Source organism: Rattus rattus, chromosome 13 (genome assembly GCF_011064425.1).
Source record: "Rattus rattus isolate New Zealand chromosome 13, Rrattus_CSIRO_v1, whole genome shotgun sequence".
Classification (NCBI taxonomy): Eukaryota; Metazoa; Chordata; class Mammalia; order Rodentia; family Muridae; genus Rattus; species Rattus rattus.
The window spans coordinates 64937725-64959110 of NC_046166.1; the positions used below are offsets into that span (position 1 = coordinate 64937725).

Here is a 21386-nt window from a genome sequence, read left to right on the forward strand (position 1 = left end):
AATAGTTTCCATTAGGTTTCTTAACTTCTAGATTAGGGGTGTTAAAGGTGGAAAAGGTAGGATGGAGGAATTTTTTTCCAGAGGTCAAGGATGATAGACCTAAGTCCCCTGAGGCTCTGGAGGTATTTCGGTTGTGTGATGTACGTGGCAGAGTCCAATAACTGGATGATAACAGGAGAATGATGCTTAGCAACAGATGGGTTCTAGATGCCCCTGACTTGGAAGTCTATCTGAGAAGCTGGCAAAGGAAACAACATGTTAGTGTTAGGAGTTTGAGTGGCTGGGAGGAAGACGAGAGGGGCTGTGGGTGAGCTTGGGTTTAGGCTCTAATGGGGGAGCAAAAGAAAAAGAGGCTCCCAACTTAGCTAGAAGATCCCTTCCCAATAAGGGGAGAGGACACATTGACACTACCAAAAAGGAGTGGTAAATGCAACTAAGTGGTGGGGTTTGGTGAGGAAAGTAAGATTGTCCTCCTACCATGAAAATAAGGGAACAAGAGTGAGAGGTAAGTCCCCCAAAATCCATCAGGACAGAGTGAGTGGCCCCAGTGTCTAAGAGGAGGAGAAGGGCTACCCACATATCATGGTCACTACCTGGGTCTCCCTGCTAGTGATGGCAGTAGTCGGGTCAAGAGAGCTCGGGTCTCTTCTGGTGTCCATAGTCAAGACTAGGAGATTGTCAGGTGGGTTACCTGGGAGTGATGTTCCTCTGTCCTGAGTAGTGTGAGGGCAATTGACAGCCTAATGTCCCTCCTGATGGTACCTTAGACATGTCCCTTTTGGCTTGAGGGGTTTAGGGCAAACCCTAACCCAGTGACTGTGTTGACCACATTTGTAGCAGGAACCTTTAAGTTCCTGAGCCTTAGAAGTCCTGGAAGCCAAGGCAGTGGCTGGGGCTGGTCACACAGTCCTTGCCAGAATATGGTATATTTTGCTGTAGGCATTTCCATGATGGTATACTTTGAAGGCCAACAATACAACTTCTGCCTGTGATTTAGGCATTCCCTCTCCTAACATCTAAGTTTGGTTTTTAATGTCAGGGTAGCTCTGGGAAAAGAAGTAGGTCATCGAGACTTGCTTACCTTCTGTGTTTTCAGGGTCTAAATTAGTATATTGTAATAGGGCCTTTGTAAGGTGCACCGAAAACTGAGACAGGTTTCCTGTTTATTTTGGTTGACCTCTTGGAGATTTTCAAAATTTCTTGTTTTAAAACTGTCCTACAGAGACTGGCCAGGAGGCAGGTTATGAATCTATTCCTGGCTAAAGGAACACCTGAGGAATTGTAATTCCATTGAGGATCCTGGTCAGGTATGATCTCATTTCTGATTGGATATGCTGGATATATTTGATGAGTCTCATCTGCGTGGATTCTCGCCTGTTCCCACATTTGAGTGTTTGTCAGGAAGTAAATTATTACTGAGAATCATATTTACATCATAGGAAGTCTAGCTATAAGGCTGAGTAGTATACTGAAATTCTTTTATAAAGGGAGAAGGATTGGAGGTACAGGATCCCAGTCTATTTTCCATTTGAGAAGGTTGACTTAGTGAGACAGGGACATGTACTCTGAATAGACCATCTGACCCAGCAACTTCCTTTGAAGGAAGGATGGATGCAGGGTTAGATTGGGTAGGGGGAGAAGTGGGGAGTTTAGCTGTAGACTTAGAATGAGTGCTGCGAGGGCTGAAAGTAGGTACAAGAGCAGGAAGATTGGAGTGGCCTGCACCTGGCACAGGAGGTGGAGAGGAATCTGGGGAGGTTGAGCAAAGAGGCTCCGTGGATGTCTGGTCAGAAGAGGAAGATGAAGAGGCTGGGATTTTAAAACAGGTCGTAGGGACAAGTCCACAGTGGTATGTGGGCAGTCATTAGCTGGATCGAGTTCTGAAGGATCAACTGGTAGAGGTTTCCTAGCTGGAAGAAGTTGAGTCAGGACACAAGGAGACCAGAGAGAGGGTTTGGAGCGATGATAGGTAAAAACTTTGGCATAAGGGACCTCTTTCCATTTACCTGACCACTGGGAATACGTATGAAGATCCCAGTGGTGGGATCGAATGTATCATTACTAGCCGTTTGGAGTCCTTGTGTAATGAATGGGTACTGAATCCAGACCTTATTGCAAAGGTGTGTAAGTTTGGATGCCCTCAAATTGGGTGTTAGTTTTAGAGATTTGAGATTTTCCTGGTACATCTCAGAGGGCAACCTGGAGGCACAGCTGAAGACGATGAGACACCCGTTAGGGGGTGGGGATGTTATTGAACTATTTGTACTTGAGTCACAAGAAAAAATTCAATAACTAATAACTAACAGCCAGATCTACACATACCTGGTTGTCATATGGATGCTAGTGGTTAGTGAACCTGGACTCACAGGTTTTAAAAAAAAAAAAAACAGTTTAGCTAAGTGTAGGATTTTTGAAATCCTAGGAGGAAACAGTTTGCTAGATCAGATGAGATAGGTGCATTCACCCAATGGGGAGGGGTCATGAAAACTGCTTAAGAGAGAGAAGTAACCCAAGGATCAAATTCCTAACCTGGGGCTTCAGCTAGGAGGCTGGTCATAGGGACTTTGGAATGTCCATCCCCTAATATCATAGAGGGTCATCAAAGCTCTTTGGGAGAAGGGGCCTTGTCCACCAAACAGAATGAAAACCTTACCAACCCACCAATGCTTGGGGATCTGCTAGCAGGAAAAGTGAGATTGTACAGCTGGTGGACCTGTCAGGTAAGGTCTAGCCTGTGAGGCTTACCCCACGTGGCAGTGGCCGCCATCCTCTAGAAGACCCAGAATGATGCTTCACTTGCTGGAGTAAACTTCATGTCACTCCAGCAACATTCACTAGTGACTTTGACCATCAGATCAAAAACACAAGTGTATAATAAATAAAAATATGGATTATTAAAAATAATTATTTCAGGACAGAGTCTGGGGAGCCCAACATCAAAATGAAGTGTATGGGTTTCATAGTGTAATCAAAAGATCAAATGTTATCCTTGAATAAAAGTCCAGTCATTATTATTTATGGATATTTTGAATCATTTTCGTGTGTGTGTGTGTGTGTGTGTGTGTGTGTGTGTGTGTGTGTGTGTGTTATATCATTTGATTGTATGGGTAAATTCCTGTGTACATATGTGGGAAGGCTGAAGGTAAAGTGTTTCCTTCAATGACTCAATTTTTAAAATTATAATTTTTACTACTATTAATTTTATGGTATTTTTCCTATATGTACTATATATATGTATATGTATATGTATATGTATATGTATATATATTTTTTCCATAAAGGTCAAAAGAAGGTGCTGGATCCCCTAGAAAATTATCAAAGTACTTTAATTTGGTTTGTTTTGTGCATTTTCATGGAGGAGCAAATTCTGTTCATCTCATTAGTTCTTGGTCTTTTTATCTACTTTTTCTTGCAGCATCTCACTCTAGGCAGTCCACAAGTGCCAATCTGTCGAAAACCGCCAGTGCATGGACCCCAGCACATGCCTCCTTTGGTCAGGCATGTGATTGGATTGTTGACGCTTTGAGTAAAGGCTGGAAAATAAGTAAGAAAAACACAAGTTAGAGTTGAAAGCCTCAGGTCAGAAATACAGACCAACGCGCTATTATCCAGAGTCAATCTCAGCAAGCTCCCCCCCATCCCACCCCCAAAATCTAAAATGTCTCTGTTAGTAGGACTGAATCCAGTTCTAGCCACTGCTGCTGTCTGAAGGGGTGCTGGTCTTCCTAGGACCCAAATGTTGAAGGGTCCACTCCACACCTGACTGATTGGAACTTTCAGGGCCAGCAGGAGGGAGCTCGGTGAAGATTCTGTGTGAGCCCTCAGCTGCTTCACAGCAGCCCTGCCTCTCCTTTTCCACACACAAGTTCTAGTATCAGAAACAGCCCGTGGATACAAGTGTGTGCATTCATGTACAAGGGTACACACACATAGGGAGACCAGGCATAAGATGTATTCATCAACCGTTCTCCGGCTTATTGTTTGAGACAGTCTCTCACTGAACCTGGAACTCACTGAGTAGTATGTCTGGCTAGTTGGCCAGTGTGTCTTTGGGATCCTTCTTAGTGCTAGCATTGCAGATGTGAACCAGCTCTCTCTGCCTCTTCATGGATACTGGACCCATACTCAGATCCTCATACTTTCCCAACAAGTACTTTTGATCACTGAGCCACCTTCCTATTTTTAACTAAGGTATTGTAACTTCCACGTACCTAATTTAAATTAAGTCTTTGACCCAAATATCAATGTGTAGGACTTGCTTAATGATAACTTGATTTCTAAGTAACTTACAATGGAAATCAAAGGTAAAAAATAACTTTTATGATAGTTTCTAATATGTAATATCAGGTCTAAATTCCCTACTTCCTTTTTTCCCTGTCCCTCCTTCACATTCATCTAAATGTCAGACAGAGTTTTGGGGTATCACATGGAACACAGATGCTCCTCTGTAAACCAGAATCCATCAACAAAGTTAGTGAAATTATGTTTTTCTCTCTATAATTTCTGCCTGGTGCAGTTTGAGGCCTCTGCGTCATTCATTCATTTCACATTCTCTCTTCTTTTAGCTCCCTCTCTTGAGTTGCAGATCCCTTTTCTTCTGCTTGCCTACTGCCAAGGATGAAACACAACCTGGGTCCTGGAAAGATGGCTCAGCAGTGAGGAGTGCAGACAGCTCCTGCAGAAGCCCTGGGATCCGTCTCTTCTACCATATCAGGCAGCCCATGTGTGCCTCTAACTCCATCTCTGAGAGATTAGATATTCTGTTATGGCCTCTGTGGGTACTATACTGTGTGACATATACCCATATACATACTCATACGTAGATTCTTACATGTACACAAAATTTAAAAGAATATTAACCTTTTCCACAAAAGACGATTTAGGCGGAGTTTGGAAACTGTGTTTCCTAGGCTCCCCTGAGCTTCATTACCCTGTACACAGTGTGTGCTCAAGGGTCTTCTTTCACTGGGGCAGGGGAAGAGGACGTTCTCCAGAAGAGCATGGGCTGCTTATTATAAAGGCGTCTCTAGGGAAGCAGAGACTCTACTTTTTAAATGCAAAGATTTCAAAATGAATACCTTTTTTTCAGATGGGAATCAAACATTCCTCATGTTATTATTTTTAAGCTACCTATAAGAGACTCACTTCATAATCTTAAGCTTAGCACCAGGAGTTAGGAATTGAAGCCAAGGGCTGCAGATCAGCTCAGAATGAGTTTATGCTAGGCTCCTCCACGGCAATAAGCAATAGTCCTTGGTTTCTGTTGGTGTCACACAATGCACATTGTCTATAATGTGCATAGAGGAAAGAAAGGAAAAGGAAAGGAAATGAGTGGGTTAGAGAGAGAGAAGAGAGTCAAAGAGACAAAGGGACAAAGAGACACAGACAGACACACAGAAAGAGACAAAAAGGGACACACACACACACACACCAGGTAGGCAGCTTTTCTCATTTCACTTTGGGACCTCATACTTCCCTGACTCACCTGAAAGTGGCGACAGCAGCACCAGGAGAAATGAGAAGAGAAGGTAATGGATCCTCATGACTGAAGCCTGGTGAGGTGCAGAGATGCAGAGGGACTTGAGCTCAGTGCCTTATATAGTGCCAGGTGCTGCCTCCTGCATAGGATTCTACACTGAGTAGAACCCCACTAATTACAATTAGGAAATACAGAGCACCTTACCTCTCTTGTCAAGGAGTAGCTCTTTGAGAGCACAGTCCGTGTCTCTTACGCAAAGGTGGAGATCCTCAGATGATTTCCTCCTGCACTGCTTGCCAAGAGTGTTTCCTGCCCTACCTTTTAGGTGGGAGGGACCCATGCTGTCCTGGGACAGACTTACTGGTTACAATTTGACTTTACTTGCCCGTACCTCAGACATTTGACTTGGTCATTCCAGAATCTGGCAACAGGCTTAGGCCTCAGTGGGTCTAATTTCACCTCCCCCCACTCTGGGCTTGGGCACACTCAAATGCTGGATGCAACAGAATGAGAGTCAATCAACGTTCCCCAAGCTTTTCCAGGTGAGAACATGGGCCTGGTCTCCTAGATTTCTCCACGTTGCTGCACAATGTTGAAATTCATTTGCTATTAAAAACCTGCAGCAGCTGACCATCCACCCAAAGTGATGGACATAGTCAGGTGTGCTCTTTCCCATCTCAGAGAAAGCATTGATTTGGTAACACCTTACCTGAACATGGAGTGCTATTCTGTTGAATAGCATTTACCTACCACACATTAGGCTCATGGGTCACTACCTAGTGTCATGGGGGAAAATTATTTTTTAAGACAGGGTTTTTCTGTGCAGTTCAGTCTGTGTCGGAATTCTCTCTGTAGACCAGGCTCAAAGAGTCACCTGTTTGCCTTCCGGGTCCTGGGATCAAAGGTGTGTACAACTACATAGTGAGAAAAAAAATTTTTTTAATCCAGAATCACAGAACTTCAACTAACCTTTTTATAATTATCTCATCAAATGCTTCTTTAGGGGAATTTTCCTTGTACATCACAGTCCTATTTATATACATGAAGAAATATCTGGTCAATATTCCCGTACCTCCCATATGCACAAGTAGGATCTCATTAGCTGTTGAGTTTTTTCCCCTGCGTCATTTTAAATCTAAACATGCACTTTAAATTAGGTTAGCATGACTATTTATTCATAGACTTTGCTTTACTTTTGAACAAGCAATCTTAAGGAACTCTCATAACATAGGGGAGAGGCTTTAAATAGGCTTAGAGCTTGAAAGGAAGTAGTGGTTCCCACATGCTCACACTTACCTTTAAATCCAACTCATCCTTTTCTGGATGACTCAACTGCCTCCAATTACTATTAAAACAATGCACTGTCATTTAAAGACCCACCCATATGAGTGTGGTTTGCCCATAAAGTCCTGTTGCAATCCCAGGGAACAGCCAGTAGCAAGCACTTCCCTGAATGATGTCTTTCCTGGTTTAAACTCATCAAATGAGGTAGACCTTGATTTAAAAAGGAAGCAAAGATAATCTGAAACAATTGGTGTGAGGGGAGGGGGAAGGAGGGAGCAGGCCTTGCCCTTTCCCTTCTTCCTTTGAGGACAAATGCATCAAGGAGATGGTGACATGAGCCTAGGTGTTGAGGCCAATGGGTTGAGTGTCTCTTCAAGAGCTCTTGTGGCTGCAGCTCATGCTTGTCTCTTTACACGGGCTGAGGTGACTTCCTGTGGTTGTATTCATCCTACTAAGTCCACGTGAAAGAGATCTCCAGGATGGATTGTCCCCCTCAAAGGCAGAACCAGTAGCAGACATTCTGGAAGACCACACAACCATCGTTGTAAACAAGGACCCCTCACCAAAACCTAGAGATGAGATTTTGCAGCTTTTGGAGTGAGGACATGTGTAAAGCTAAATAAGTTTTAGTTTCCTGTGAGCTTCATGTAGTAGGTACCATAGTAACCAACAAAGCCAGGAGCTTGGGGAGACTAGACTCAGGCCCCACACCTCTCGTGTACACAGGACAAAGGCAAAGTCTATATCTCCTTGGGAAGTGGCTCAGCCACCCAGCTAAGGGAAAGCCTACTGATGGGCTTTCAGTCTTTCACAGATGTGATTTCAGAAAATAAAATTTCTCAGCATGATAGTTTCAGTGTTTCTTTTCAAAAGTAGTTTTAAAAATACATCAAAGAGATGGTGTTACCACTTTAAAAGTTCTTTTTAAAAGTTCGTTCATTTCCTGATTGGGGGTGGGGGCTGAACCTGAGGGTGGTGCTTGGTGTAATACTCTGTTGCCTTCATCGCAGCCTTTTTATTTTCCTTTACCTTGATACTTTGTAAATGAAGTACAATGGAGCGAGCACTGCAAAGACTGGGTATTTCTGGAGACAGAGTACAAAGATTGGAAACCAGATGGCAAGACTGACCTGGCCATTCTGAGCACCTCTGGAACAGCCTAGGAATGCCAGGGTCCAGACTTGTGATAGTCATGATAGTTGTGACCCTAGTTCTGGAGAAAAAGAATGGTCTCCATGTGGGCCAACCTTGGAAAGTTTATTTATCCATCAATGGAAATATCCCAGGATATGTGTACAAATGTTATTTCTGATCTGAGCTCTGGGCTGGAATCCCAAAGGTCCCAGCAAGAGTCAAGAAATGACCTCAAACCAGCTGTGACTATGTAGAAGGACAGGAAATGCCAGGGAATTTAAACTCTTACAGGGCCTTAGAAATTTCAAGAGCTCAGTAAAATAATCTCAGAAACGGGAATTAAATATATGGAGAGTTGTGGTCAACATCAAAGAATGTTTGCTTATGACACTTCAGATGATTCCATTGTTAGCAAGAGTGATGACTTTAACTTTTCCTTTTCCTTCACAGTAAAGATGCAGTAACTGGGTACAGCAACGGAGTATCCAGCACACACAGCACGGAACTGAATTCACCACCTACACAAAGGGGGAGCAGAAATGTTAAAACCCTACTGTGTACATTTTCAGTTAAAATTAAATTTAGGAGCCAAAGAAGGTCCAGAGCACTTGTCTATCTCTCGTGTAGGGCCCAGGTTTGATTCCCAGCACCAATACGGTGTCTGACAAACATCCCTCACTCTAGGAGATCTAATCCACCCTCTGATCTCCGCAGTCACATGGTGCGCAGATAGATATGCAGGTAAAGTATTCACGACATAGAATAAAATCAATGAATCTTAAAATAAGTAAAATTAAATTCAAATACACACGAGACTGAGAGATTTGAATAATTAAATACCTTTATAAGAATCACCATCTTCAAGATGTCTGTGCCATGATTGCATGCCGAACTAGTACATCTGCAACACCACTCCTTCACCTAAGGTTTAGGAAACGTCACCAGAGAAGGAGTGGAAAGTCTGTGAGAACCAGAAGACCGGGACATTAGCTATGATATTGTATCTTCTGTATTTGACAAGGGAGCTTCACCCAGGAAATCTCAATAATATGGTTACTTAAACAAGTGCTGCCCATTGACAATACTAATTAGCATTTCAATATGGAGGTGGGAAATCTCACAGGGCCCCACCCCTTGATGGAAAGGTATTGGCAGCTTTATGGCAATTAATGGCAGCTGAGAGAGGCACAAACTTCTCCAGAAATGAACCCCCCTATAGGTTATCCAATTCCAAGTCGTTCGCTCTAAGCACTCACATGAGCAACATTAAATCAACACAGAAGGCTGCATTTATATATACATATGTGTCTATTTACAAAACAACAATAATTAAAGAAGGAGACCTTTAAGAGAAGTCACAGGAAGAAATGGAAATTATGTAAATGCAGTACTTATATATAAAGTTATCAAGAAAGTTTAAATTGTTTTTTCAAAAAATAATCAACATCTCTAGATATAGGAATATCTTTGTTTCATAATAACTTGTCCTGATATTTCCATAGCCTGCAAAATACCCTTCACTCCCCCATAGTACATCCTGATTCTAATGGAAAAGAAACCAAGTTGCTCAGAACATGTGTAAGTGATTCAAATTATGTGTAAACAGTCTAAGAAATGAATTTGTAAAGATGTTGGCCGAAAAACCACATATCAATAATTAATATATTTCACTAAGAATATATTTTTCCAAATTTATATGAACTAGAATAGTTTATCACTTACAAGCCTGTGCTATTAGTCCCGTAAAGCTCTTTTTATTACATTTCACAAGTTCACAAAACTCAAGTCCAAGTGGATCAAGGACCTCCACATAAAACCAGATACACTGAATCTAATAGAGGAGAAAGTGGGAAAGAGCCTTGAACTCATTGGCACAGGCAGAAGTTTCCTAAACAGAACTCCAATGACTCATACTCTAAGATCAAGAATTGATAAACAGGACCTCATGAAACCAGAAAGCTTCTGTAAGGCAAAAGACATAGTCAATAAGACTAATCAGCATCCTACAGATTGGGAAAAAAATCTTCACTAACTCCACATCTGATAGAGGGTTAATATCTAAAATATATAAAGAACTCCAGAAGCTAACCACCAAAAAAACCAAACAACCCAATCAAAAAATGGGGCATAGAACTAAAACGTGAATTCACAACAGAGGAATCTGGAATGGCTGAGAAGCACCTAAAGAAATGTTCAAAGTCCTTAGAGATCGGAGAAGTACAAATCAAAACGACCCTGAGATTCCACCTTACATCAGTCAGAATGACCAAGATCAAAACCTCAGGTGACAGCAGATGCTGGCGAGGATTGGAGAAAGAGGAACACTCCTCCATTGCTGGTGGGATTGCAAACAGGTGCAACCACTCTGGAAACCAATGTGAAGGTTCCTCAGAAAATTGCAAATAGACCTACCTAAAGACCCAGCAATACCACTCTTGGGAATAAACCCAAAAGATGACCCACCATGCCACAGGGACACATGTTCCACTATGTTCATAGTGGCCTTATTTGTGATAGCCAGAAACTAGAAACAACCCAGATGTCCCACAACGGAAGAATGGAACCAGAAAATGTGGTTCACTTACACAATGGAACACTATTCAGCTATTAAGAACGAGGACATCCTGAGTTTTGGAGGCAAATGAAAGGAACTAGAAAATGTAATCCTGAGTGAGGTAACTCAGACCCAAAAGGATATGCATGGTATGTTCTAATAAGTGGATATTAGCCAAAAAAAAAAAAAATACAGAATACCCAAGATACAGTCCACAGAACTCAAAAAGATCAACAAACTGAAAGGCCCAAGTGAAGGGAGGAAGAAGAAAGCAACCACAAGGGGGAGGGAGGGAGAAAGAGGGGAGTGAGGGAGAAAGAGGGGATGGGGCTGGGTGGAGAGGGGAACATGATCTGGTATTTGGGTGGGGAGAAAGGACTGAAGCCCCCAGGCCAGTAGAAAGAATGGAAACAGGCGACCTCAAGAGGAAGGTGGTTGGGAAGACCCTCTAGAATGTACCAGAGATCTGGGAAGTGAGAGATCCTCAGGACTGGGGGTGGGGGGGCTAGATGGGGAGAGGGAACTTATTGAATCCACCTCCACCAGAAATACAGACCATGAAGCGAGCGATCCCACAGCCAAAGCTCTGACCCATAATTCTTCCTGTCTGAAAGAAATACAAGGATGGAAATGGAGAAGAGCCTGAGGAAAAGAAGGTCCAGTGACAGGCCCAAAGTGGGATCCAGCTCAAGGAGAGGCCCCAAGATCTGACACCATTACTGAGGCTACGGAGCACTCACAAAAGAGACCTACCCATGACTCCTCCTCCAAAAGACCGAACAAGCAGCTGAAAGAGTCAGATGCAGACATGTGCATCCAATCAACAAACAGAAGCTACTGGCCCCTCTGGTTGAATTAGGGAAAAGCTGGAGGAAGCTGAGGAGGAGGGCAACCCTATAGGAGAACCAGCAAACTCAATTAACACTCCGGAGATCTCTCAGGCACTGGATCACCAACCAGGCAGCATACACCAGCTGAGATGAGGCCCCCAACACATACAGCAGAGGACTCCTGGGTCTGGGTTCAGTCAGAGAAGATGCACCTAACCCTCAAGAGACTGGAGGCCCCAGGGAGTTCAGAGGTCTGATGGGGTGGGTGGGGTGGGGACATCCTTGTGGAGACTGGGGAAGAGGGAGTGCTGGAATGGGGTTGGGGTGGGGAGGAGGTATGGGAGTGGAACTCTCGGGTTAGGGGTGGGGTGGACCGGGAGGGAAATAACCTGGAATGTAAAAATAAATAAGTAAATAAATAAAGTGTTAATAAAGAATGAAGTGGTTTGTTTTTGTTTTTGTTTTTGTTTTCTCGCTATAGTTTCCTTCCCCGGATCCTTGCATAGATGGCTGTATTTTTGCTTAGCACTAAGCGTTGTCAATCTGTAGCTGGCTCTATTTTTGATCATTTGAATATTAGTCATACCATTTTAATCCTCACTCACAAACCTGTCAGAGAGGAAGGACTCAATTTCACCCATGAAAACCTCAGGACCTGGAAGAGTCAGAGACACCTGAGGTCACCAACTACCAAAGTGACAACTGCCTTTGGAGAACAAAACAAGGAGCCTGTATTCAAAGTCTCGGTTGCTAATCCCCCATTCAAAGACCAAGGCGTCCTGGTGACTTTACACCCTCATTTTATTTACAGCACAGAGCTGGAAGGGTACTCTACCAAATATCACCATTACCTGGCACTACGGCCAACCAGCCGCCCCCCTCCCCGCTCTTAGAGGAGAGCAAGGCCGAATTGGCCAGGAATCAGATTGCAGGCTACCGCCACCTTGTGGTGAACCTTTGTCTATGTCCCCTTAAGAAGAAGGTCATCCTTGGTTGCTTATCAAGTTTGATGATCATCTTTGAATCATCTCGCCCTCACCTCCCACCTGCTAGAATTACGAGCATGAGCCGACACACCTAGGTTTAGTCAGTGTTGGGGACCGAACCCAGGGCTTCATGCTTGCCGGATGAACGCTCTACCAACTGAGCTACTTCTACAGCCGTCATCCAGCAAATGTTTTTATTCAGACATTTATTGATCATCTCTGGAAGTTCCATTTGATCCTTTCTATGCTTCATCTTCTACCCCAGGAACATTGTTACCCTAGGCCTTGCTTAGGATAACTCTTTCCCACCTCTGCTGGCTAATTCTAGTATCTCAGCGCCTCAGTGGGCACACAACTTTTCTTCGGGCAGTGGACTGTATCCTTCTCCTGCTTCTCTGCCTACCCATTTTTATGGCAGTGAGCCCCTTGGATGACTTGGACTGTCGAGTGATGGATTTGACTGTCTCCCTTAAAGGCAAGCTGAGCTCAGATTTAGATGTTTCTCCGATGACTTTCAAAAGTGGTTCTGTCAGTGAGCAGCACAGTTCTTGGTAAAGAACCTGGTCTGTGAATTATACCTTGGGTGTTCCAACCTTTTGGGCTAATATCCACTTATCAGTGGTGCAGACCATGTGTGTTCCTTCAGGTCTGGGTTACCTCACAAAGAATGATATTTTCTAGTTCCATCCATTTGCCTAAGAATTTCATGAAGTCTTTGTTTTTAACAGCCAATAGTAAGTACTCCATTGTGTAAAGGTACCATATTTTCTTTATCCATTCCTCTGTTGAAGGATATCTGGATTCTTTCCAGCTTCTGGCGATTATAAATAAGGCTGCTATGAATATAGTGGAGCATGTGTCTTTGTTATACGTTGGAGCATCTTTTGGGTATATGCCCAGGAGTGGTATAGCTGGGTCCTCAGGTAGTACTATGTCCAATTTTCTGAGGAACCACCAGACTGATTTTCAAAGTGGTTGTACCAGCTTGTAACCCACCAACAATGGAGGAGTGTTCCTTTTTTTCCACATCTTTACCAGCATCTGTTGCCATCTGAGTTTTTGATCTTAGCCACTCTGACTGGTGTGAAGTGGAATCTCAGGGTTGTTTTGATTTGCATTTCCCTGATGACTAAGGATGTTGAACATTTCTTCCCAGCCATTCAATATTCCTCAGCTGAGAATTATTTGCAACCTCATAGAAAGAACAACAATATCAACCAACCAGAACCCCCAGAACTCCCAGGGACTGAACCACCAACCAAAAAGTACACATGGGGTACCCATTCCTGGGCATTTACCCACAAGATGCTCCAACATATAACAAGGACACATGCTACACTATGTTCATAGCAGCCTTATTAATAATAGCCAGAAGCTGGAAAGAACCCAGATGCCCTTCAACAGAGCCACATATGTAGCAAAGGATGTACTTGTTAGGCATCAATAGGAGGAGAAGCCCTTGGTCCCAGTATAGAGGAATGCCAGGGTGGGGACCCGGGCGGGAGTGGGGGGGTGGGTTGGGGAGCACCCTCAGAGATGCAGAGGGAGGGGGAATGGAAGAGGGGGAACTGGGAAAGGGGATAACATTTGAAATATAAATGTATAAAGTATTTAATAAATTTAAAAAAAAGAACTTGATAGTGTCCCTGCATTACTTTAGCAAGGCGGACCTCTCTCTCCACTTTGCTGGTGGGAACGCTTTTTCCAGCCCAGCACAGTCTGGAAACATCCACACACTTCCCTTCTTGTGTTTTGTTCTGGCCATGTGATGTCTTGTCCTAAGTGTCCTGTGTCACCTCTCACCCCGGGACTGAAGTCCCCTCTTCCATTCTGCTGTAGCTTTCAAACACTGTGTCCACCTGAGACCCTATCCTCCTTTCCTCACCTCTGAAGGGAATTGGGGGTATCTCATACCGAGTTTGTCTCAGTGGCTTCCTGATGCAGCTTGCTGATATCAAGACTCCGCCTCCCTGTGCCTTGGCTTAGAAACTGCCCTTTGTGGTAAAGGTGCCTGCCATTCTTCCTTTCCATCACAGGTCATTGTTTAGCCTGGAAAGAGCCTTTCACATGGTCCTTTTTTGTTGGAAGATGAGTTATAAATTTCATGAGGCGGGTGGTTCTTCTGCCTTTGCCAAGAGCTTGGCTATCCTGTCTGTGCACCCCTCTAACAGGGTGCTCCCCTTTGAGAGCCCAGTTATCCCATCTGGGCACTCCTGCTGAGAGCTCAGCTATCCTGTTTGTGCACCCCTCTAGCTGCTGTCAGGGAAGAAGACCACTGACTGGGTGTACCCGAATCACCGTCTCAACATCTAGAGGGCAGCAAAGTGGAAGCATCTCTCAGCTGTATGAATGTCCTTCCACTCAGAGCTTGCTTGCTAACCAGTTGCACGGCCAAGGCACTAAATGTTTAGAAATGGAATCAAGGCCGTGTTGTTAGGAATTAAGAATCATACAACAAAGTGTGGAAGGTGACCATCTGTGAATGTCCTCAGATCAAAAACAACTGAAGGCTTCTGGTGGAAGTGTGAGTGGTGGTGGACTCATTTTTCTTTAAAAGTGTGGATACTGGGAGTTTCACCATGTTCCTCCTCCTCTTTCTCCTTCTTTATCTTTTTTTGGGGGAATCACAAGGGTGTGGGACAAACCCAAGAGGACTGGGAAGTGAGTATGATTATGGTACATAATGTGAAATTCCCAAATTATCAATAAAATCATTATCTTGAGAAAAAAAAAAAAAGCAAGAGTCGTAGATAGAGGACTTAATCAGGCTCTGTGGCAAGCACATCTAGGGAAAGTCTACTCCTATTTGGGAAGCTTGCTGTTTTGAGGAAGAAGAGACTGTAAGACAGTTCCTGGGGTACACTATAGTTGAGAAATGTGTGGATAGAGTGTGTAGGCAGGAAGCACCCGAGTAAAGGCCAGAGCAGCAGGAAATCCCGTTTCTCTGAGCAAAAGTTTCAGAAGGGGTTAAAGGATGACCTGGGGAGAACTAATATTAGTTTCAGGAAAATGCACCGGAGGACAAGGCCAGAAAGTTAAAAATATCTATAGTAAGACCGAAAGGGGTATTTTAAGAGATAATAACTCCACTTTCAATGGAGTATAAAATGTACAAATTATAGATTGTCTATATGCATGTATATCCCATATATCCACACATATTTATATACATGTTACACACATGTACACTCATGCAAACACTTGCACACACACACATGCACACACATGCACACACACGCACACATGCACCTGAGCGCACACACACACATGCACACATACACACATGCATGTGAGCACACACACACGTACACATGCACACACACATACACACACACGCACACATACACACATGCATGTGAGCACACACACAAGCACACATGCACACACACAAGCACACGTGCGCACACACACGTGCACACACATGCACACACATCCTATGCTATCCTTGGCCCTGGGAAATGAGCTTAGGTAGCTTGTGGACCTTGCAGAGATGCTGCTTCATTCAAATCAGACTGAGTTTAGTGACTTCCTTCGTTGCCTATATTAGTAATGAGCAGAATGTTCACTGAGATTAAGCTACTGGTTTCTTAAATATACATATATATTAATACATCTCGGGAGGACCTCCCCCACCCTCACCCTGCGCGGCGACATTCTCGTTTCCAATCTGGGTCTACTTCTTCTTTCTGCAGCATTTTTGACCTCTGTTAGAACATCGACCTATTTGTTCTTCCTTTCCAAGGCAGTTGAGTATGGCACACCGGCCGCCTCTTACTCTGCAGAAAAACCTTCGGAGGCTTTTTGGGAGGAATGTGTCCCCTGTAAGAGGAAAAGAAAAGAATACTTTAGGAAAAGAGGGCTAGAAAGGCATTGGGTCTAGCAAACTGGGCGTCACTGAATTAATTTCGTTTTGTGTTTGTTTCTCTTTTCCTATAAAACCACAAGTAAAGTTAAAGGAGATGTAAGCAGGAAGCAAACAAAAGTCTCTCTGGGCTTCACCTCAGCTGTGAACACACAGTGGCCTGGTCTCTAAGCCTCCCATAGGAACTGGGGATTGAAGCTACCATCGTCCCTAGTACCAAGCAGCCCAAGTGTGTGTGTCTCTCTCTCTGCCTCCAACCACAAAGCCCACTGAAATAGATATCTGTGGGCTTGGGTACCAGACTAAACTGTTCATTTCTGTCAGAATTGAAATTTCACATCAGCTTTCTCTGGTCTCATTAATACTATTCCAGCGATGAGGTGGGGGAAGGTCGGCATCTGTGGCAGCAGTTAGTCTTTGAAGAGTGCTACAGAACAGGCGCAGAAGCCTGCTTTTAGGCTCTTACTGACTATTGTTGGAAGAAACCATTGGCCATGTCTGTTTTTCCTTCAGCAAATCCACCTGACTTCATGCTCACCCAGAAGAGCAGAGGAGATCAGACTAAATTGCATGTTATGAACCCTTCCCACCCTGTCTTTCCCAATGCCTCTTACCTGGAGCAGGCACCAAGAACAAGATGAGGAAAACAAATAGCAGATAATGAAGCCTCATAGCTGACTGCTTCCCAACAAGCCGAGATTGAGCCAGGACGTGTGCCTCTCCACCTATATAACAAGGTAATCCATGATTACAACTCCTGTAATGTCACTGTGATGACAGTATGACATATTTCCTGATGTGTCTGTCCAGTGTCTCTCACCGCAAAGAACACGCCCACACACCCAGAAGCTCACAAGCCTAATGGGTGTAGTCAAGCTTGTTGGAACTCTCTTGAGATCATCGAGTCCCTGGGCATATTTCCAGATCAGTTTCTGACTGTGGGTACAGATAGAACTGGTATGGACAAAATATTTCTTTTTAGGAATAGCCCCCAGGACATGTAGCTTGGGACTGAATTGCCTCTTGAATGCAATCTTGTGATTTCTGTAGCTATCTAAAAGCCCAAAAGAGACTTGAGTCTTCTGAGAACCAGATCAGTTAAGCTTTGGACATATTCAGAATTGAGAGACAGAACTAGAATTTAGGTAGTAAAGACAAGAGGAAACTTGGACTGTATTGAAAAGTCTTTGCTATAGGAGTAAAACCTGTCTTGTATTTCATCATTGTTTGAAAACTACCTAGATTCGGGAGTTGGGTTGTTTCATTTTGAGAGAGAGAGAGAGAGAGAGAGAGAGAGAGAGAGAGAGAGAGAGAGAGAGAGAGAGAACCATAATAATGCATACGCATCTTCTTTCAGTACCGGAGAGGCTAACAAAGATACTGAAGACTTCTAGGTATTCTTTACCCATGGGCTTTTTAAAGAAGGCCAGGGTTCAGTTAATTCAACTAGGCGTCAACTCAGTAGCTGAAGAGTCAATAGATTCTTGACTAACACACTTGAATGTTGAGGAATCCTATTACCGTTTCATGTTTATTGATAATCTATTCAATCAGGTGATCACGTCATTGCAGAGATCCCAGCTGTTTCGATGTGTCAATACAACTACAGTGGATCCAAGGTCTTAGGTGTGTTGGTTCTAGGATGGAATGTGGTACAAAATACCTTGGATACTTGGAATGGGAAGAGGGACAAAGCTTGATTTCTTCTCTCAGGGATCTTAAGGTGGGCTCCAGCCTCTAAGCTGATGCTGATGTTCAACTATAGCATAGATGCTGAGAGGTAAGAATAGCACATACTCAAGCACAAGGCTGTACCAGTGTACAAACTAGTGACAAGCTGAGGAGTGAAGTCACATCTGTAGGAATATTTTAGGAATACTTAGGAGCTATAGACACTGTCTTTTTAAAATCTAGTTTTCTTCTTACGTAGTGGATACCCCACCTTCATCTTCTCTTTCTGACTCTCTCACCCTGATATAGTGGGTGAAGAATAATATCAGTGTTTAAGCCATAAAGCCTTTGGTGTGTATTCCCACGTACAAGATACAAAACCTCCGAAAAGTCTGATGATGACACAGGCTGTAGAGACAGTGAGGAACGTTTTGAAATGGAGGAAGTAGATGAGTGTGGAGTGGGTTGGGTGTTGGCTTGGCAGCATACTATACCTTGTACATTACGAAAGACATGGGGACTACCCTGGGTGTCAGAGAATGACCAGCTCTCAACCATGTGTCACTGGGCCACCCTACCACTCCACTAAAAGTGGAGGTAACTCACTTTTCCATGTGGAAAACAGATTCCACAGGTGAACCTTTGGCTATGACATGGGCCCTTGAAGGCTGAGAGGCCTTTCTAAGGTTTCACCATTGTCTCAGAGGAGGTTCATCAGGAACAGAAGTCACTTTTCCTTGTTAACTCCCTTACAAGTTCTGTTTGTTCTGCTTTGAGTATTCCTGTGGTCTCATACCTCTCAATGACATCTTGGCTGTGCTGGAAACTTTAGAAGATACTGTCTTCCCTTTAAGGCAAATTTGGAAAGTGAACTCACAATAGCAGAGGCAGATTAGGGAAAGCATGAGGTTTCACACTGGGTAACTGAGTTTTGTGACAACACCAGGCTATATGAACTAACAGTCTGTGTCATCATCAGACTAAAGACTTTTCAGAGGTTTTATATCTTGTATGTAGGAATACACACTGAAGGCTCTATGGCATAAACACCCCTGAATTTTGAACACATATTATTCTTCAACCACTATATCAGGGTGAGAGAAGCAGAGTGAGAAGGTGAGGGTGGAGTGTCCAAGACAAGGATAAAAATTTACCACAAAGGATCCCTGGCTCATCCTGAGTCATAGGACTCACGTTATGGTAACAGTGCAGACAGTCACACAGGCATGATTTGTCCCCAGAAGCAAGATCACAGAGGTGGGAAGTGCAGAAGCATTTGGGGAAATGGTGAGTAGTGGCCAAGATTTGAAACAAGTCTGTATTTGATTTAGTTAACGAAGCTTGGTATGGTGGGACCAAAGCTAAGATTCAGTGACCTAGAATTCTTATCTAACTGATAATTCCTTACATGAAGTCAGAGGAGATAGCCTGGAACACAATTTAGCTAGTGAATCTTTAGGAAGAAAGAAAAAGAAAGGAAGAAAGAAAGAAAGAAAGAAAGAAAGAAAGAAAGAAAGAAAGAAAGAAAGTAAGAAAGAAAGAAAGAAAGAAAGTAAGAAAGAAAGAAAGAAAGAAGAAATCCAATTACTATTGGAGCTTGACCACCGTGTGATGTTCTACTCAACCTAGAAACATTCACTGGGTCTGGAACATTCTGTCCTCTGGTCCTCATAGCAAAGACATGGTCCAGAGAAGAGTCTCACAGCTTAAGAATCTCTGTTAGGGATAACAACCCTACACAGGCAGGGCAGAGCCCCTAGCTCTTGTTAAGGATGTGGTCTATGCCATTCATGTGATGTAGTCTCACAGGGAGTCAAGGAGGCTCAGGGTTGGTAGAATACTGCCGTTTCTCTCTACTGTCACTTCTGATCCTTTTCTATAAGCGTGCATGCATTAATCCAAAGAACTGATGCTTTCAGGGTGGCGCACTTGGTATGGAATAACCAACTGGAGGGCTTTTTACTCAAGGGAGGCTATTTCCTTCTACTCTTAGCATTCCTTCATTGCCTGTAGTTCTTGGTCTCGGGTTGGATCCCCGTGAGATTTTTTCCCTTGCGTGTTAGCATGTGTGTTGGTGTTGCCTTTCTTCAGGTCTTGTTTGGGTAGCTATGTTGTTGAGAAGTCATGGATATAACTTCTCTGTTCTTTCTAGAGCAGAGATTATGCTTAAGGTAAGGGCCTCCTTCCGCATTTCCATGCACCCACGGCATCCTACTCTGACGTCTAGCAGACACGTGCGCTGCTTGGCGTTCGAAGGAGAGATAAGATTCACAGAACTCAGCTACATTCGCACAGGTCACCAACTCCACAGATTGCCCGGTCAGGCAGTTGACCTCTGTGGCTGTCTTTCCAGAAAGCATTGTGCTTAACTTCTATTATTGCCTGAACAAGAAACTACAGGACGAACAGGGAAAACCAAAACCACACGGAGAGATAGGGCCTCCAGGAACTACAGGGAGTAGAATCTGAAGACTGTGTTGTCCAGAGGTCAAGGCTTAAGCCAGTGAACACTATGTAGAGAGACCAGATCACTGTAGAGAAGCCCCAGGTTTCCCTGGGTAACTGGGCAAGGGTCTATAGACACACTCAAGTTTGTTTCTATCAGGAGAAAGAAATTAGTGTCCCCCTGAATTAATGAAGTAAGGAAATGGTTAACTCACAGGGCACAGTTTTGAGAAAAGACGAAAAGGGATATACGGGCTTCTAAAAGTTGGTGCCTCCTGCTTGTTCACTGGCCAGGACTTGTGATCAAGATGAGAGAGCAGAAAAGGGATAGGGCGTGCATGATTCGAAATCCCGGTACATGAACTGACAACAAACCCCAGATTCATGCTGCAGCAGCTGGTTATGCTCTGTGTTTCCTGCAACAGTGGAAGGAACAGGGTCCTACTGGCGGATTCTGGAATACAGAAGCCTGTGTGAATGTCAGAGACCCTTGATGCACGCATAAAGAACGGATTCATCAGGGAAGCCCTGCCCAGGCACCCAGGATTTCCCACTCTTAGTATAAGCAGCTGGTCCTGAACGCACCCACAGCCTGGCTGCATTTCCTAGCACTGTTTCTTCCTACGTGGTTTAGCTTAATGGGGCCAGAGACCACCATTGTTTCCCAGTTAAATCTCATATGCTATTGCTCAAAAAAAAATATTTTCTTACCCATTCTTAATTCTGTTTGTCTCAGAGAATAATCTTCTTTTGCTCCATTGCTTTTTCATTAAATTCCCTCCCTCCCCATCTCTCTGCATCTATAGAGACCTTTACGAATTAGCATATGTATAAACTTACCACATACTCACCCAATTACCTACCATAAACCTACATTTTTCCTGGCATCTGTCTCAATAAACCATCCAAATTTTCCTTGTAAACTTCAACAGTGTTTTTACGTGTTCAATCCAGTGGCTTTTATTTTATTTTTTATTTTTTTGCCTAAGTTGGTCTCTTTACATCATATGACCTATGGGGTATCTTCATGCCTGAAGCCACACCTCTACTTCAACTCAGAAACCATTTAACACACCCTCTCTTGGACCTCAGGAACTGAAGCTGTACAAGCACCAAACACACATTGCATTCAGTATTTGGG

At 43.6% G+C, this 21386-nt stretch overlaps 2 protein-coding genes across 2 annotated transcripts; both read right to left on the reverse strand.

The window, feature by feature from the left end:
• Positions 1–3308: 3308 nt before the first annotated feature.
• On the reverse strand, positions 3309–5681 carry LOC116914714 (beta-defensin 4). The gene is made up of 2 exons (XM_032919145.1): positions 5486–5681; positions 3309–3533 (listed from the first exon to the last, which is right to left on the reverse strand). Exons 1-2 carry the CDS (start codon positions 5541–5543, stop codon positions 3400–3402), a joined length of 192 nt encoding a protein of 63 aa, XP_032775036.1. The 5' UTR covers positions 5544–5681; the 3' UTR covers positions 3309–3399.
• Positions 5682–15940: 10259 nt separating this feature from the next.
• Positions 15941–16802, reverse strand: LOC116914255 (beta-defensin 14). Its single transcript, XM_032918466.1, has 2 exons — positions 16744–16802; positions 15941–16086 (listed from the first exon to the last, which is right to left on the reverse strand). Exons 1-2 carry the CDS (start codon positions 16799–16801, stop codon positions 15941–15943), a joined length of 204 nt encoding a protein of 67 aa, XP_032774357.1. The 5' UTR covers position 16802.
• Between the last annotated feature and the right edge of the window lie 4584 nt (positions 16803–21386).

Coding starts and splice junctions, on each gene's coding strand:
- LOC116914714 (XM_032919145.1), bottom strand. CDS start 5,543: ATGAGGATCCATTACCTTCTCTTCTCATTTCTCCTGGTGCTGCTGTCG. Junction 3,534..5,485: donor GCTGCTGTCGCCACTTTCAG/GTGAGTCAGGGA, acceptor CTTATTTTCCAG/CCTTTACTCAAAGCGTCAAC.
- LOC116914255 (XM_032918466.1), bottom strand. CDS start 16,801: ATGAGGCTTCATTATCTGCTATTTGTTTTCCTCATCTTGTTCTTGGTG. Junction 16,087..16,743: donor GTTCTTGGTGCCTGCTCCAG/GTAAGAGGCATT, acceptor TTCCTCTTACAG/GGGACACATTCCTCCCAAAA.